Source organism: Heterodontus francisci, chromosome 38 (assembly GCF_036365525.1).
Source record: "Heterodontus francisci isolate sHetFra1 chromosome 38, sHetFra1.hap1, whole genome shotgun sequence".
NCBI classification, from domain to species: Eukaryota; Metazoa; Chordata; class Chondrichthyes; order Heterodontiformes; family Heterodontidae; genus Heterodontus; species Heterodontus francisci.
This window is the reverse complement of record NC_090408.1, coordinates 43,956,089-43,975,366: the sequence shown is the minus strand read 5'-3', so window position 1 is coordinate 43,975,366 and position 19,278 is coordinate 43,956,089. Positions and strand designations below refer to the sequence as shown.

Sequence of the window (19,278 nt, the reverse complement as noted above, 5' to 3'; positions counted from 1 at the left end):
ACACCCTAATTCCTTGAAGACATGCTGCCAAGGCTGCCAAAATCAGTGCCAATTACGAGTAAATGATAGCCAATTCTGTGCTGCAGATTCATGCCCAGTCTCATTTCACTTATGAGCTTTAGAGGAAGCAGAATGGCAAGATTTTCTTTCCGCCAAAGGTGAAAGAGATGGCTTTGGATGGTTTTACCACCCAACCAATTTAGACCAAAGGTTTTTAATAATCTCTGCAAATAGTTAAATGAAGTGCAGATTGCTCCCCTAGTGTCCTTTATAATTTCCATACACAAAAGCACACAGTATTGCTTTAATTTAAAACCCTTTTCAGCACACAGTTAAATCTTTTCACCTGTAGCTGCACAGGAGCATTTAGTTATTGAAGAATTTGTAAATTTGTAAATGCAACAAAGACCAATGATCTTCAAGTCTAACTCCTAGTTATGAAACAGGTTCTGGGATTACACACCATTGTTTTCCTCGGTGGTCTGGTTTGGTTCAGCAGTTTCAAAGCTGCAGTTCATCTTTACAATGCTGGTCACAGATTTTAAGTCACTTCTGGTTCCTTGAAAATCCAATTGGGATAGACAATCTCCACTACCCTTTGCACTTTCATTCTCAGATACTGTAAGCAATGTAAGAAACAAATTAATGATCAATTAATTATGTGGCAATCATTAACAGCTACATTAGATTTGAATTGGTGGCATTGCAATAATGACTTTACATCTTTTTAGACCAATTTTCTCCCCACCTCCTCTTTCTCTTGTGAAGGAATTCACTCTTCCCAAGGACCTCTGGCATCATACACCGTGCACTGCACACCATGCATGGTCAGCCAATTTTGGTTGGCTATTCACCAATTCTATCCTTGGTCCCTAAACATGCACTTCCAGCCGGGCTAAGTGGATAGTGTTCAAGACTCTGTTTTTCACTTCTCTAGCCCACAGGAGCCAAGGCCAACTGAAGCGACCCTATTGTCACCAAAGCTTAAATCAGCTATCACAGCATAGCCCAGGGGACCTTGCAGCCTGTACAGTCTAGTTACACACTAACTTTACCAAGCAAGGTATCATTAATCACGTGGGCATGATCACACCTACACGACATGGAGCATGCTAAAAGCTGGCATTCATATAGCCAGCTTTTATCAGCAAAGAAACTGAAAACAACCCCAAAAAAAAATCAAAACAGGTTATCAAAATCAATTGATAACTTGGAGCAATTTGAAAGCTGTAATCTAATCTTGTGGTTTAAGTTACAGTTCTAAAGCTCTTGAGTTACAATCTCATGGTTTAAGGTGTTAAGTAAACCCAGTGACTTGATTGTTGTCTTGTGATCACTCAGGTATGTAGCAACAATCTGAATATGTTGATCAAACTAATGTAACCATCTCTAGATCTCTTGTTTTCTATTTGACTATCCTCCTCTGCCAAGTCCCTGGATGTCAAGCTACACAGAAATGAAAACTAAATTCATTTTAGAAGCCAGTTGTTTAGTTATTTCTAATGTCCGATGGGCGACGCTGACATTTATTAACCCTCCCCTCCAGTGCACCTGCTTCCAAGGGCTATCCCATCCACAGCTTTTTAATGACATTTCTGTAAGTAAAGTGCACCTTTTAAATGTGAAGAAATTAACTTTAGACATTTCAACACTGTTTTGTGCATGAATCTCTGAGAATTTCAGTAAGAAATGCCTGACCGTCTGCATAATAATTTGTAAACCACAAACAACTTTAACCCTACTTATTGCAGACATCCCAATCACGCACGACTGTTCTCTTTACAAATATGTAGAAACCATAAGAAGGGAGGATGTACGTGAACTGGAGTCGCTGTCTTTCTTTTCATCCTTATCCATTGGCTGATCCACAGCAGGCTGCTCAGATCCAAGGGCTGAAGACACGTCTCCTCGTCTAACCTCTTCTTTCGATAAGGAGTTATATCCAAGATCTGACTGCCCACCTTAGACCAAAAAAAATACATTTTATGGCAAAAAGGGAACACCCTTACAGATAGGTATTTCTTTAAAATACATACATACTTTTGTAACATTGAACAAGTTTTAAAGTTGTGGCGTATGCTTCCTCCTCCCTGCTCAGTCACATTCCCTCTTTGAACTGTCACTTTTAGCTGACTGCATTTTCCTCCTTCCAAGGTGAGCATGGGGAGGTTCAGCTGCTGAATGTTGTGTTATGACACATTTTAGAAGATTAGACCTTTTGTTTTTTCTCCCTCCTGCTAAATGAAATGATTGGGCAGAAGGGGATAGCAGCTGAAAAACAGTAAATTCAGCCACTGTTCACAGGCGAGGAAGTTTGAATGTGGGATGGGGGCGAGGGGGCTTGGATTCATGTCCAGGGGCTACAGCATTTGAAAGTGAGGTGGGGTGATGTGGATATCCTCGTTGCTGAATCCCTATTTCCGTCTCAAATTCAGCACTGACCCGAAATAAAGTGTTACATTGAAACACAACTTCTCTCTGGGTAGGCAGTCCTTTTACATTTTTTAGCTCTTCAACAACCAGCAATTCCACTTAAACCTACATCCCCTTCAAACAGAGGAGCACACTAGAGGGGATTAAAATAAAAGCAAAATACTACAGATGCTGGAAATCTGAAATAAGAACAAGAAATGCAGGAAATACTCAGCAGGTCTGGCAGCATCTGTGGAGAGAGAAGCAGAGTTAACATTTCAGGTCAGGTTCTGATGAAGGGTCACTGACCTGAAACGTTAACTCTGCTTCTCTCTCCACAGATGCTGCCAGACCTGCTGAGTATTTTCAGTATTTATTGTTTGTATTATACTAGAAAGGACTAATGGACTGAGTCATATCTAGATGCACAGGCATTTGTGAATCTTAAATTAAACAAAGAATTATCATTTTTTAGAAACTTTATACAGTCGCAATACTGAGTTGTGGCTAACAGGCTTAATGTCAGCGTCAGCAACCTAAACGAGTGAAGCAGTTATTGTTATAACTAATAGCTGCGATGAGCTTTATTCGATCAATTTACCCACACACCTCTATACTTCATCATACGAACAAATAATTCTCATGACAAACTACAATCTCATGTCAAAACACAAAAAAGATAGTAATTTCTAATAATTACCCCCCATATTTCTCGCTGTACTATGCTGATCAAGGGGTCAAGAAATTGACTTATTCCCAAAGCATGTTCCATGTCATTTCTCAAACTAGCCACTAGGAGGTGCACCACATCAGCACTGGAGTGAAGCTTTCTCCCATGTACTTATTCCTGTATCAGAGTGGCTGAGCTCTGCTTCCAAATCTCTCTCAACTGAGAGACCAGATTCTCACCCAGTGGCGAACCAAAGACACAAATCTGCATCCTATCTTTTTTATTTACCAAAATATCAGGTCTAATAAATAGAAACAATTTACAATGCCAGTACTACAAAGGGAGATTCCGACTTCAACATCAATGAATAATTACTTTAATCGGTAGATGATCAGTAAACAGTTCAGAATCAGTGTGATGGCACAAGCTCAAAATACACACACAGCTCTAATCAAGCATTGAAAATGAGGCATGAAAAAAATCTACAATGCACAGGTTAAACAAATCAAGTTTCAAGCTTATGTTGGCCAGAAGCTTTAACAAGCAGATGAAAGCCATTGCTACAAAACATGTCCTTTGCAGAGAAAGAACATTTTTAAATGCAGAAAACATTAACTAACTTGGATCCGTTTGAATATTTACTCAGGAGCTGCCTCTAGAATCAACAGAGTGGGAATTAGTGGTGAGTTGCATACACGCAGAGCAAGATTCAAACGTACACTCTGAATGTTTGTTCAGAAATTTGTTCCACCCTATTTCTCACTTTTTGCAGTAATTACAATCAATCTTCCAAAGCAAATAATCCTGCAAGTGATTCACGATCTTTGAAAAGAGAGGAGCAGAAATGAACCCACAAATGCCTTTATACTGTTTTCTATTTCTTTTAACTTTCTATCATTTGGTAGATGTTTAAACAATAGAATCTGCAACACATCATATAAAAGGGGATTGTGTGCAAATGGGATTGTAAACGTGTTGAAGTATGCAACTTTAGCAATATAAATTAACTTAATACCAGTAAATTATTCAGTTAACAACTTTGAGTGCAATGGCACATGCAGAGCACAGAGGAAATTAAAAGGGAGCATAGACTCTGAATTGCACTCTCACGGATACAAAATACTGATTCACACACCAATCTACTGCACTGAGAGTTTATGATCATGACTTGCACTAGATAAATTCACAATCCGGGTGAAGGACTAAGTGGATGCAACACTCCCTTCCCCACGGGTGGGGCGGAAGGAGAGGAAAAACAAGAGAGCAAATCATTTTGGACAGCTTGCATATGTCCAGTGTCTGATGTCAGAGGTGACCTAGTAGGCATCTGGAAGTGTGGGGACCCCTCGGGATCAGAATACACTTTACAGAAATGTTCAATTCACTGACATGAAGTGAACTGCGTCCTGCAGCATGGGATAGCAGGATTCTACTGGATTGCTACCTATGGCTATTTTGAATATACTCCAGCACCTTAGAATGGAAAAAAATATGCAATTTTCTTCACATACAGATCACATTTAGAACAAATGACAAGAATAATATCAACAAAAAAAAAACAAAGTTATGAGGAAAACAGTTAGAACAGAAACAGGAAAGAAGAGTAGAGAAAACACACACTGGACATTAGACAATTACCTGCAAACACTCGGACATCCTTCAGTTCTGAGCAAATCCAGAGAGAGAGATATGGAACTCTTTCGTACAATGACTCCTGACTGCCATATCCATAGCTCGAGCTAGAGCCAAGCCTAGCTGCGTGCAGAGAACATTTGTGCAAGGGTAGGCAAAATGGTGGATAAAAGTAAAGGAAAATATGGAAGGGATGAGGTCAGCATGATAAGCAAGAAACCAAAGGCCACGTAAGATGGATACAGGCAGATGATCACACACAGGCACATAGACAAGAGGGGACAGCAAAAAGCAATGAACAAAACAAAAGATAAGAGAAGTTTAAGTTGACAGATATTGGCAACATCATTAATGTACCTGTACTAGATCTATCATCAGTGGAATCTACTTTCATTAGCTCAGAGCTGAACTGAGGTTGCTCCGCAGTGTTAGTATCATGAGAGCTATCCATGCTGCCATGGCTAACAGCATCCAGGTCACTGCCATCTGCTTAGAGAACAGAACAGATTAGAGCAAGTCACTAGGAACCAGTTATTTCTTTCTAGCCAATTCTCTTCCCTCCCCTCTGAAAGGCACCATCTCTTGTGTGACTCAGTAAGCGGCAGAAGCTGCCATTATTCCAGTGATTTCATTGACCACGAGAGTTCACATGCTATTCGACCAAGAAACTGCACCAAAGCTGAATCAGACCTGTCCCACCGGACATCCACACATGTGCATTCCCAGCAAGGATTGTGGGATAGCAATCAGAATGGTAAACGAGGCATTTATCCTCTCTTTGAGTCAATCCCCAATGTATTACTCCTATCGGCATCCAGCTAAACTCAGCTAACTCAGACTAGGAATCAAACCCCTTGTATCCTCCCTGCTCATTCACTTACTTGTTGGCTAAATTTGTTGGGTCATAAGGGAATCACAACAATCCATTTTAAAGGAGTCTCAATAAGAATCCTTTTGAAAATTCCAAATTTGAGATTTATTTCACTGTCCTTTTAAAGCAATCCCTCTCCCACAAGACTAAAAAAACCTGATGACATAAATGGGAAAACAACAAATGTTTTGTTGGAATTATTGGGCTCAAGGGCTTAGAAAACGGGATCAACATACATGGTTGAAATCACATAACTGATGCAACACCTTGAAATTCCTCCAGTTCAGTTCACTCAAGCTGCTAAATTCAATTCCATTCCCAACTGTTCTCCAATTAGATCAGGAATCACCAGTTAAATAGAAAATGTTTTAAAAAGCAAAATAAATCCAGAGGTAAACTGTAAATGCTTCATCACCACCTGATTTATAAAAGGGTTGCAGAATGCAATATTCCTACTCTGAATAATTTCCAGATAAATCAATCAATGTTTTGGTTTTGCACTACAACAGAGCATCTGTAACATCAATTCATTCTGCAAAACATCTAGACTTCCAGTGCCTTCTTACTGAGTCACTGTATTACTGCCATGGTATCAGATGCTGGAACTGCATAAAACGCTGGTGAGGCCACATCTGGAGTACTGCACACAGTTCTGGTCACCACATTACAGGAAGGACATAATTGCTCTGGAGAGAGTACAGAGGAAATTTACAAGAATGTTGGCAGGGCTTGAAAATTAGAGTTATGAAGAAAGATTGGATAGGTTAGGTTTGTATTCCTTAGAACAGAGGAGGCTGAGGGGTGACTTAATTGAGGTGTACAAAATTATGAGGGCCCTAGATACAGTAGACAGGAAGGACTGTTTCCCCTAATGGAGGTGTCAATTTCAGGTGATTGGTAGAAGGATTAGAGGGGACATGAGGAAAATCTTTTTCACCCATAGGGTGGTGGGTGTCTGGAATTCACTGCCTGGATCAGTGGTGGAGGCAGAAACCCTCAACTCATTTAAAAAGGTCACCTGAAGTGCTGTAACCTGCAAGACTACAGACCAGGTGCTGGAAGGTGGGATTAGAATGGGTGGCTAGTTTTTTCAGCCAGCGCAGACATGATGGGCTGAATGGTCTCTTTCTGTGCCGTAACTTTTCTGTGGTTCTAGATGTGAATCTGTGTGAATTCAGCAGTCCTAAATCAGGTGAGTGATCTGTAGTTAAGAGGTACAAGACCATCACCTGGGATTCATTCTGGGTAGAGTATAACGGCAAAACAACTCCAAATTTGTCTCTCTGCTGCTCTGTCACTGGGCAGAGTGCAAGTTACAGGCAGCATCATGGATACTGCGTTGTATCCCTGATGGTAACACAACAGAAGAGTATTCCCACTGAATGTGAACTGAAGAACAAACGTGTTGATTGAAATAAACAAAAGTTATGGTACTTTTGGTCTGCACAAAGAGATTCTCAGATATTAATTCTGTATTAATATACAGAGTGTCTCCTGACAAAGCAGAGCAGGCGCAGAGCGATCGCCGACATCATCAGTGTGTCCGAACATTTGCCAGCTTGTCAGCATGAATCCGTGCATGAGCGCACCGATGTCACCACGCAATGATGCCGGATGCAATGCAATTGGAGCGTTGCCTCGCCCCTCAATGCCTGCGATCACCGCCTCCATTCCCCCCCCCAGAACAGTACCCTGCTTCGGCCGCTCACCTCACTGCTTACCCCACCACCCCACCAACCCACCAACCCCTCGGCCGCTCGCTCCTGGCCTCACTACTTCCCCCTTCGGCCACTCCGCCTGCCGGCTGCTCACTCTCCGCTTTGCCGCTGCCTCCCCTCAGCACTTCCCCTCCCTCGCCACTTCAGCTGTTGACTCCACACTTGGCGGCTCATTCCCCGCCGCTTCTCCAGGCGGCGAGATGGGGAGCGATTGGCCAGGTGGGGAGAAGCATCGAGGCCAGGAGTGAGCAGCCGAACTGACAAGGACTGAGCAGCCGGGAGGTGGGGAAGCGGTGAGGCGGGGAGTGAGTGGCAAGCAGAAGGGCGCAAGAGGGAGCAGTGATGGCAGGAGTGTGTGGATACTATTGAGGGTGAGATGGAGGCAGCGATCGCAGCCATTAAACGGGTTTGGGTTTAATTCATTTTTTGTGACAAATTGATCAGCGCCATTTTTATTACTGGCAGCTGCCTGAGACGTTGCAGACAGTGACATTTCAGTCGATGAGGCTGCATTTGCGCATGTGCCAGTACTGTACCACCTAGTGGTTGCGTTGTCAACAAACTCAGCCATTATTTTATTTTATATTTAGAGATACAGCACTGAAACAGGCCCTTCGGCCCACCAAGTCTGTGCCGACCAAGAACCACCCATTTATACTAACCCTACAGTAATCCCATATTCCCTAGCACCTACCTACACTAGGGGAAATTTATAATGGCCAATTTACCTATCACCAGCAAGTCTTTGGCAGTGGGAGGAAACCGGAGCACCGGTGAAAACCCACGCGGTCACAGGGAGAACTTGCAAACTCCGCACAGGCAGTACCCAGCATTGAACCCGGGTCCCTGGAGCTGTGAGGCTGCGGTGCTAACCACCGCGCCGCCCAAAATATTTCCAGTAGCAGGAACAATTTTTTAAAAATCAGCTGGAAAAAGTTTAATGAATACAGAATACTCCACATCAAAATTAAATTAGAAGTAAATTATATCTGATGATACTTCTGTTAAATGCCCTTTACACAGCTTGATGCACTGCAGATTGTGAAACATCTGTACTCTTCCCAATAATACTGGCCCCCGACATGGACATGCCAACTGTCTGGTGCATCTCAAACTAAAGCATCAGTATAGGGGGTGTTCCCCTGCCTCCCCACCTCACAGGTCAGTAACACTTTGCCTTCATCAGACAAACCACATGAAGCATAATGTGCCAGGTTTGATTCACAGACTGTGCTGAACTAACTGATCTCATTCAGTGTGGCAGTGGCACCAGAAGGCCGTCTGCCCACACTAACCTATAATTGTACATTCCTGTTATATGCAACTTTAAGCTTTTGTGGCAGGAAGCAAAACTATTTAAATATAAGATTGAGTTTTACATCTTATTACATTGAAAGTGGTAGTACTGCTAGAATTAATAGTAAACTAGTTCAGCAATTGAGCTATATGCTGAGACAATTTTAGACATAATTTGAACTATATGTCTTCCTGTATCCTTTATTGGAACTCTCAAAATAAACTAAGATTAAAAAACTCCTCAGAAGCAGAGAAGTAAAATTAGAATCATTTGGTTTACAAAACCCTAGAGAATGGCAAATGGAAGTATTGTAACCCTCAACTAAATTTACCAACTTTATCAGCTACACAATTGAATGTGCCCCTGCATAGATTAGCTGAACAGGAAATGCTTTCTGAACTCCACAATCTTTATCCGTTGCTAACTTTGATCCTACCCGAAAGCACCGGAGTCTGCGGTGGGTTTGCTGGGGCCTTTCTCAAAGCCTTGCGGAACTGAGCTGTTGCAAGCACAACATTCCTTATCTTCATCCATAAAAAGTAGCCGCCTCTGTTGCTCGATGGCCAAGTACTCTCTAAAACAGCCTGCGGAAAATCAATTGAACTATCAGCCCACCACCAAACCAAAGGGTAAAAACATCCTTTTGAGGATACAAAGTCTAATTGTTAAGTGATCTGGGTGAAGTTAAGAGTTTAATTGCTCTTCAGATTGCAAGTCAGAAGCCTGGTTCTTTGTTTAAAATGTGATTGTAATTTCTGAATGACTTTACTAGACGTAAAAACAGAAAGTACTGGAAATACTCAGTAGGTCTGGCAGCATCTGTGAAGACAGAAAGAACTAATGTTTCAGGTCGATGACCCTTCATCAGAACAGGGAAAAGTTAGAAATGTAAAAGATGTTAAGTAGGTCAAACGGGGGAGGGTGGAAAAAGAACAAAAGGGAAGGTCTGTGATAGGGCAGAAGACAGGAGACATTAAGTGACAAAAGAGTTGGTGAGGCAGAGCCAAAGGGAGTAATAATGGAACAAGTAAAGAGACAAAAGATGGGTCCAGATGAACTGTGAACGGCAGAATAAGGAACAAAAAGCAAAACAAGAGAAAATAAGATTAGGACTGAAACATGCAAAGAAAAGGAAACAAAATGGGGGCAGAGATTACTATTTTAAATTGTTGAACTCAATGTTGAGTCCAGACGGCTATAAAGTGCCTAACTGAAAGACGAGGTGCTGTTCCTCGAGCTTGCGTTGAGCTTCATTTTGCAGCGGGGTCCTTGTACAGTCCAAATGACAGAAATTTGCAGTATGACAAGTAAAACCTGATGGACGGATGTGCACAAGAAGCATCATTTTTGTTATATTTAATGCACAACAACTTCCATTTATAAAGTAAAACATCCCAAAGTGCTTCAAAAAGGAAAGAAGAGCTAAAAGAGGAGCTATTAGGAGAGGGACCAAAAGCTTGGTCAAATAGGTGGGTTTTTAAGGATAGCCTTAAATAGGTGGAGAGGCGGAGGGGTTTAGTAAGGGAATTGCAGAGTGCATCATCTAAGCTGTCAATGTTGGGGAGTGGGGGGGGGGAATAGGGGGCATGCACACGAGACCAGATTCAAAGGAACGGGGAGGAGTGGATTGTAGAACTGAAGGAGATTACATTGATAGAAAGCGTTGAGGGCACAAAGGGGATTTAAACACAAGCATGAGAATTTTGAATCTGAAGTACTGGCATCCAGGAGACAACGTAGGCTAGCGAGGAGAGAGGTACTTGGCGAATGGAAACTGGCGCGGGATAGGATATGGACAGCAGGATTTTGGATGAGTTGGTGTTTATAGAGAATGATAGAGAATTGGAATAGTTTGGAAGGACAATGGCATGGATAAGGGTTTCAGCAACAGAAGGGCCAACGTCAGAGTTGGGGAAGGTCATGTTACAGAGGTGGAAGTAGGCAGTCTTTGTCATGGAGTCAAGGTTGAATAGAATGCCAAAGCTGCAAATAATCTGGTCCAGTCTGAGTCAATGGCTAGGAGAAGGTTGGACCCAGCACACAGAGTTTGTGGCAAGGAGTGTCGATGATGTAGACCAAAATATACAGACATCAAAATAAGCAAATGTATCACTGACAAATACTGATGCGAAGTGGGAGACTATTAAAGAAATGAAAACAAATCAATACTTTTGTTCTGGTATTGCACTGTGTAATTTGCAGAAAACATACATATGGCAGAACCCCCTTTGGAAGCAATATCGAAATGTGCATTAATTGAGGGGATTGAAGAATTTACCCAATAAAGCAGTTGCTTATAATGTCACTTGATCATGTGCAGTTCAGAAATCTCACACCTCCTCTATCTGAAAAAGGGAATAAATATTCTAGAGAGATGGATCTGTCGTGCCCATGTTCCATTACACATCTAATGAATCAGCTCAATCCCGTTCGGTTTGCATTTGACTCATAGGACCGTGGATTACTAGTGAGTTCAATTAATTTTCATCAGACTTAAATTAACAGGTAAAAGTTGTATAGGATTCATTTTAAATTATCTTATAAGATACTGTCCAGCTGTTCATTTGCACAGTAAAAGTTTTCAATATGAAGTTTTTGTGAAATGATTATTTTTCATTCCATAAAGTAACACTGACTAAGAGAATTTAAACAACAAAAGTATATGATCCATTACACCTCATGGTGAGGGACAGAGTGATACAGACCGTGAATACTGGGGTACAGAGTGATACAGACCGTGAATACTGGGGTACAGAGTGATATAGACTGTGAATAGTGGGGTACAGAGTGATATAGACCGTGAATAGTGGGGTACAGAGTGATATAGACCGTGAATACTGGGGTACAGAGTGATATAGACCGTGAATACTGGGGTACAGAGTGATATAGACCGTGAATACTGGGGTACAGAGTGATATAGACCGTGAATACTGGGGTACAGAGTGATATAGACCGTGAATACTGGGGTACAGAGTGATATAGACCATGAATGCTGGGATACAGAGTGATATAGACCGTGAATGCTGGGGTACAGAGTGATATAGACCGTGAATACTGGGGTACAGAGTGATATAGACCGTGAATGCTGGGGTACAGAGTGATACAGACCGCGAATGCTGGGGTACAGAGTGATACAGACCGTGAATGCTGGGGTACAGAGTAATATAGACCGGGAATGCTGGGGTACAGAGTAATATAGACCGTGAATGCTGGGGTACAGAGTGATTTAAACCGTGAATGCTGGGGTACAGAGTGATACAGACTGGTAATGGTAGGGTACAGAGTGATACAGTCCAGGAACTCAAGGGTACAGAGTGATACAGACCGGGAATGCTGGGGTACAGAGTGATACAGACCGGGAAAGCTGGGGTACAGAGTGATATAGATCGGAAATGCTGGGGTACAGAGTGATTTAAACTGTGAATGCTGGGGTACAGAGTGATACAGTCCAGGAATGCTGGGGTACAGAGTGATACAGACTGGTAATGGTAGGGTACAGAGTGATACAGTCCAGGAACTCAAGGGTACAGAGTGATACAGACCGGGAATGCTGGGGTACAGAGTGATTTAAACCGTGAATGCTGGGGTACAGAGTGATACAGTCCAGGAATGCTGGGGTACAGAGTGATACAGACTGGTAATGGTAGGGTACAGAGTGATACAGTCCAGGAACTCAAGGGTACAGAGTGATACAGACCGGGAATGCTGGGGTACAGAGTGATACAGACCGGGAATGCTGGGGTACAGAGTGATACAGACCGGGAAAGCTGGGGTACAGACTGATACAGACCGGGAACACTGGGGTACAGACTGATACAGACCGGGAATGCTGGGGGACAGAGTGATACAGACTGGTAATGGTAGGGTACAGAGTGATACAGTCCAGGAACTCAAGGGTACAGAGTGATACAGACCGGGAATGCTGGGGTACAGAGTGATACAGACCGGGAAAGCTGGGGTACAGACTGATACAGACCGGGAATGCTGGGGTACAGACTGATACAGACCGGGAATGCTGGGGTACAGAGTGATACAGTCCAGGAACTCAAGGGTACAGAGTGATACAGACCGGGAATGCTGGGGTACAGAGTGATACAGACCGGGAATGCTGGGGTACAGACTGATACAGACCGGGAATGCTGGGGTACAGACTGATACAGACCGGGAATGCTGGGGTACAGAGTGATACAGACCGGGAAAGCTGGGGTATAGAGTGATACAGTCAGGGAATGCTGGGGTACAGAGTGACACAGTCCAGGAATGCTGGGGTACAGAGTGATACAGACTGGGAATGGTAGGGTACAGAGTGATACAGTCTAGGAATTTTGAGGTACAGAGTGATTCAGCCAGGGAATGGAGGGGTACAGAGTGACACAGACTGGGAATGGTGGGGTACAGAGTGATACAGTCCAGGAATGGTGGGTATAGAGTGATACAGACCAGGAATGATGTGGTACAGAGTGATACAATCCGGAAATGGTGAGGTACAGAGTGATACAGATCAGGAAGGCTAGGGTAGAGTGATACAGACTGGGAATGGTGGGGTATAGAGTGGTACAGACCAGGAATACTGGGTTCAGAGTGATACAGACCAGGAATGGTGTGGTACAGAATGATACAGTCTGGGAATGCAGGGGTACAGAGTGATACAGACTGGGAATGCTGGGGTACAGAGTGGTACAGACCGAGAATGGTGTGGTACAGAGTGATACAGTCCGGAAATGGTGTGGTACACAGTGATACAGACTGGGAGTGCTAGGGTACAGAGTGATACAGTCCAGGAATGCTGGGGTACAGAGTGATTGTACCCCAACATTCCCGGACTATCACTGCGTACCCCAGCATTCCTGGAACAAAGAACAAAGAACAGCACAGCACAGGAACAGGCCATTCGGCCATCCAAGCCTGCGCCGATCTTGATGCCTGCCGAAACTAACACCTTCTGCACTTCCGGGGCCCATATCCCTCTATTCCCTTCCTATTCATGTATTTGTCAAGATGTCTCTTAAACGTCGCTATCGTATCTGCTTCCACCACCTCCCCTGGCAGCAAGTTCCAGGCACTCACCACCCTCTGTGTAAAAAACTTGCCTCGCACATCCCCTCGAAACTTTGCCCCTCGCACCTTAAACCTATGTCCCCTAGTAACTGACTCTTCCACTCTGGGAAAAAGCTTCTGACTATCCACTCTGTTCATGCCACTCATAACTTTGTAAACCTCTATCATGTCTCCCCTCCACCTCCATTGTTCCAGTGAAAACAATCCGAGTTTTTCCAACCTCTCCTCATAGCTAATGCCCTCCAGACCAGGCAACATCCTGGTAAACCTCCTCTGTACCCTCTCCAAAGCCTCCACGTCCTTCTGGTAGTGTGGCGACCAGAATTGCACGCAATATTCTAAGTGTGGCCTAACTAAAGTTCTGTACAGCTGCAACATGACTTGCCAATTTTTATACTCTATGCCCCGACCGATGAAGGCAAGCATGCCGTATGCCTTCTTGACTACCTTATCCACCTGCGTTGCCACTTTCAGTGACCTGTGAACCTGTACACCCAGATCTCTCTGCCTGTCAATAATCCCAAGGGTTCTACCATTTACTGTATACCTCCCACCTGCATTAGACCTTCCAAAATGCATTACCTCACATTTGTCGGGATTAAACTCCATCTGCCATTTCTCCGCCCAAGTCTCCAACCGATCTATATCCTGCTGTATCCTCTGACAATCCTCATCATTATCCGCAACTCCACCAACCTTTGTGTCATCCGCAAACTTACTAATCAGACCAGCTACATTTTCCTCCAAATCATTTATATATACTGGACTGAGCGATAGTCCGGAAATGCTGGGGTACAGAGTGATACAGACTGGGAATGCTGGGGTACAGAGTGTTACAGACCAGGAAGGCTAGGGTAGAGTGATACAGACTGGGAATGGTGGGGTACAGAGTGGTACAGACCGGGAATACTGGGTACAGAGTGATACAGATCAGGAATGCTGGCGTACAGAGTGCTACAGACTGGGAATGCTGATATTCAGAGTGATCTCGACTGGGAATGGTAGAGTACAGACAATTTGAACTGGGAAAGACCTGGATTTCAGCCTTGATTTGTGCTGAATTAGCCAATCTTAATTTGCAGGGACAGCCATTGTTTCCATTCCCCTTTTCTAACTGGTAACCCTTGCTGAAATGATGCGTGTATGAACAAGTGAAACCAAGCCTGGCTCTGATACCCTCCTTGATGAAACAGCCTTAAAACTCACTAACCATACTCATACTCAAAGAAAAGGCACTTAGGCAAGATAGGTACAAGTGTCAGTTCCCATGGAAACAAACCCTAGTATGTCAGTGCCTTTAAGAGATGAGGGAAGAAAGCAGTAACAATTCAATGGAGTAAAAGGCAATGCCTTTGCCATTTTATAATTTAACTTCATTTATTGGAATATGGGGAGGGAGTGGGACAAGTTTTGGATTGTTCCAGCAAAGAACTGATTCAGATGCAATGAGCCAAATATCCTCCTTCTGTGGTGTAAACTTCTATGGCTCTATTCAGCTTATACTGTGAAGAGGGCTCAATGTCACATGACTGAGGGCAGGCAGGGTTAGCCATGTAAATGTATATGTTTTGTATTGGTACATGGGCAGGGCATTGATTTCTTCTGAACAAAACGTAGGAGAACTTCTCAAGAAGTTATCAATTCTTTACACAGTAAACTTTGCTGAATAGGTTGTACTTTAAGAAGGGGTCTTACAACTTGCAAACCAATCATTCAAGTCACTCATTCAACTTGTAAACTGATCCAACATAGTCATCATTGTAATTCTAAAGCCTAGAGACAACTGGGTTTTCTACTATGCTATAAATCATCAAAGCAAAAATCTTGTACAAGACTGATATCCATGTTTATAAGAGAGTTGTTTTCCAAAAAAGTAAAGAATTTAAAAGCACGCTACTGATTTAACAGGGGTGGTCGGATTGTTTTGGATCACTTACATTGTAATCAAATCAGATGCTTGCAGTACTTACACCACAGTTTTAATGATCTTACCATGGCTACCAAGCAGATACTGTGCCCTTGTCCACATAGAGGGACAGAACATCCAGAATGATGTTACCCTCCAGTAGGCCCAGTATACTTGCTTGCAGCTTGTTAAAGGGCAGCACCGGCAGAGGCTATAAACAGCTCACTGCCTTGGAAAGAGCAGGGCAAGGAAAAATAAATGGTAAAGGAATAATAAAATAAGTTACAATAAAAAGGCAACACAAAAAGTCTCAGTAAACATGTAGAGGCTCATACCTTATTGTAGTAACCGTACGTTATAGCATTGGGGTGAACCCCAGCTTTCTTCATCTCAAACAGAACTCTGACAGCCAGCACTGGCTGCCCATACTGCCCACATAACTGCATCAGAACACGGTAACAAACCTAGAATGGAAAACACAGCTTCTGTCAGTAAGAAATCCTTCGGGAAATGCGTTGAAGAAATTAACTCCAATACATTTATTCCTGCAGTTACACAGATGCCACACGTGTAGTGCAACATTGTCTGGCCAAAGTCTACATCATCTGAATGCTTTGAAAGCTCAGTTTAGTTCCATGGATATCTGATGGACATCACATATCGAGAGAAACAGCACTGTAGCTTAAGCAGAGTATGGTTTCAATAGCAAATTCCAAAACTATGTAAGAGAACGGCAAAGTCTAATATTGGATTCAAGGAGTCAAAATTAAGAACACAGCTCTTGTAATCCTTCCCTCTCTCATATGTATTTAACATTCTTTATCTTCAGCATGTAATTTATAAATATGTGGCCATGATAGAGCAACCTATTTATCTCAGGCACTGAACTTTACAGAGGGCAGGATGACAGGAAATTTGAAACTCACAACTGGAACAAGTTTATGGGCCCAAGTCATCCCTCAATGTGCCAGTGCGCTTATGCCACATATTTAGCAACCTACAAGGACGATACTTAACCTGATGGCAGATTTCAGATCCATGAAACTATGGGTCAGTTTTCCCATAGTTTCAATGGGTGAAAAGCCAGTTGTATCTGGCAGTGAATTATTGTCTCCCAGTGCGAACATTCCCCTTTGAATCCAAGAGTGTGAACGAAATGTCAGGTACCAACTCACATACCATTCAGGATCACAAACCGAACACTCGGGACACAGGAGAGAAAAACAAAGAAAGGAGGGTGGGGGATGTATTAGAGGACTCAACCATTTAAATCAATAGGGAAAAAGTACTGATTGAAAATTCAATTGGGGTTACTGTGGCAGAGGAAAAAACAAAACAAGTATCACTTCTCTGTGTTCTTCAATATAACATTTTTCCTCTCCCACTGAATTATATGGTACTATTGAAACCATTGTTTGCCACCATGGTGCACGTCAGTATCACATACCTCATCTGGTGGCTCTAACTTCTTGACCTGTATCTTTCTCAACACATCGTAAGCAGTCCGAAGAGCCCTGACCTTCGAATGGCAAACTTTCACATAAGCAGGAAGGCAGATGAACCAGAGACCATAGCAGTGACGCAGGAGACATTTTGACCACATCTGAGGGATCGATGAATAACGCTTTGCAATTTTTTGAGCTGATTTTATTTCCTGAAATGCAACAGAATTTTTAGTTTAGTTTAGTTGAGACATACAGCACTGAAACAGGCCCTTCGGCCCATCGAGTCTGTGCCGACCATCAACCACCCATTTACACAAATCCTACCCTAATTCCATATTCCTACCACATCCCCACCTGTCCCTATATTTCCCTACCACCTACCTATACTAGGAACAATTTATAATGGCCAATTTACCTATCAACCTGCAAGTCTTTGGCATGTGGGAGGAAACTGGAGCACCCGGAGGAAACCCACGCAGACACAGGGAGAACTTGCAAACTCCACACAGGCAGTACCCAGAATTGAACCCGGGTCGCTGGAGCTGTGAGGCTGCGGTGCTAACCACTGCGCCACTGTATTGTATTCAAGCGGTTCACAATTTTAATGCTGCTACTTTAAATTGTAAATGTCACTCTTATACATAGATTGCATAAAACACATGCACATCAGATTTTACCTACTCATTCACACATTCCCATTCTTCCTACACAATCCATTCACACATCTCCACTCTCCCTATACTACCCATTCATACATTTCTATTCTCCCTACACTACCCATTCACACATTTCTACTCGAACAATAATACAATCATTCACATACTCCCACTGTACCTACAGTATTCAATCTTTCATTGCACAATAACACCTAATTATTCACAAACACTGCATGAAGGCATATTCAGAATACAAACATTAGTCACATTGTACCTGCTTAGTTCTTCTGCCCATTGGTGCTGGACTGTTGGGACAACTATTTTTTGAAGTTAACCTGCTAGCTGGAGTTTTTAATAAACCTAAAGGCCTGTCAAACAGCTCCGGCATCAGCACAGGGAAGGCAGTGTAACTGCAAGAACAGGATCAGTTTGGGATTAACACAATGTTAAAGTATAGCAAAAACAGTCAACAATGCATATGTGATTAATTAACACATCTTTAAGTAAATCATATTATGCAAAATAAAACATTTTAATTGAATATATACCTAATCTACAATTAAAATTGGAGATAAAAAGGGAAACAGTACATATTGGAAATATGGAAGAAGAACAGAAAATGCTGAAAATACACAAGAAGTTTGTCAGCAACTACAAGAGAAAAGACAGGTTAACATTTCAGATAGAATATGTTCTGTGAAAGGGAAATAGAAAATACTGGCAGCACTCAGCAGGTCAGACATTACTGGAGAGAACAGAAGAGTTAATGATTTGTCAGAACTCCAATGGGTACACAGACAAAGCATTACCTCTTCTGTTCCCTCCACTGATACTGCCGGACCTGCTGAGTGTTTATAACATTTTCAGTTTTCTTCAGATTTCCAGAATCTGCTGTTTGTCCTTTAGGTTCTGAGAAAGGGTCTTTTATCTTTTAGATTTTGACACACTTGCTGTGTTATTTCCAGCATCCAGTTTGCTGTCCTCAGCCAAGGTCTAACTGTAGAACTAAAACTGCCTCAGCACCCCAGGTTAGGCAGAAGAGAGAAAGAGTTAGCTTGGGTTCTCACCCTGACTGCTATACAGTGGGAGTTGGGGAAGTATCAGATACACTTGCTTGAGATAGCTGAACAGCATAACATGGCCACTTGGATGAGCTGTTGGAGAGCACCCAGTCCCTTTGGAACCACATCCAAACAAGGCAGCAACACTTTCAGAAGACAGATAGATTTTTTTTTTGCAATCTGGCACTGAATTTTTGCCATTAAGAAAATGAAAAGCTGAAAACCTGTTTTTAAAGCATAAAATAAAAGCAGAACATTCATTTGAAGCATTTTTTAAAAAGATATAGCAGCAACTCTCTGAGGACCATTTCCAATCTCAGCACAAAAATAGATCTAATAAGATTGCATAAAAAAATAGGTAGCAGTAGGTGATTATAAGGCTGCTGCATAATCATGATTCTCTAAATTACATTACAAACATGCTAATTTACAAAAACCATCTGAACGCATTAATTAACTCGGCTTTTAAAATGAGACTTAAAACTATAGATAGTTTTAACTTTGTGTCTGTGTGGACAGGATGTTCTGATTTCACTTAGTTTTGTGCATACA

At 42.5% G+C, this 19,278-nt stretch overlaps 1 protein-coding gene across 13 annotated transcripts in view; it reads right to left on the bottom strand.

Annotated features, from left to right (window-relative positions):
- The window catches only part of dennd4a (DENN/MADD domain containing 4A), a 202,499-nt gene that overhangs the window by 59,009 nt on the left and 124,212 nt on the right, over positions 1–19,278 (bottom strand). For 8 of the 13 annotated variants that reach the window (XM_068018271.1, XM_068018275.1, XM_068018270.1 and 5 more), the window contains 7 exons: positions 17,940–18,075; positions 17,012–17,218; positions 15,900–16,028; positions 9,037–9,184; positions 5,072–5,203; positions 1,818–1,961; positions 464–619 (listed from right to left, as the gene is read on the bottom strand). In XM_068018271.1, coding sequence (XP_067874372.1) covers positions 464–619; positions 1,818–1,961; positions 5,072–5,203; positions 9,037–9,184; positions 15,900–16,028; positions 17,012–17,218; positions 17,940–18,075 — 1,052 coding nt within the window. Of the gene's footprint in view, positions 1–463; positions 620–1,817; positions 1,962–4,720; positions 4,838–5,071; positions 5,204–9,036; positions 9,185–15,899; positions 16,029–17,011; positions 17,219–17,939; positions 18,076–19,278 lie in introns of all 13 variants that reach the window. The other 5 variants (XM_068018277.1, XM_068018282.1, XM_068018281.1 and 2 more) reach the window with 3 other exon arrangements.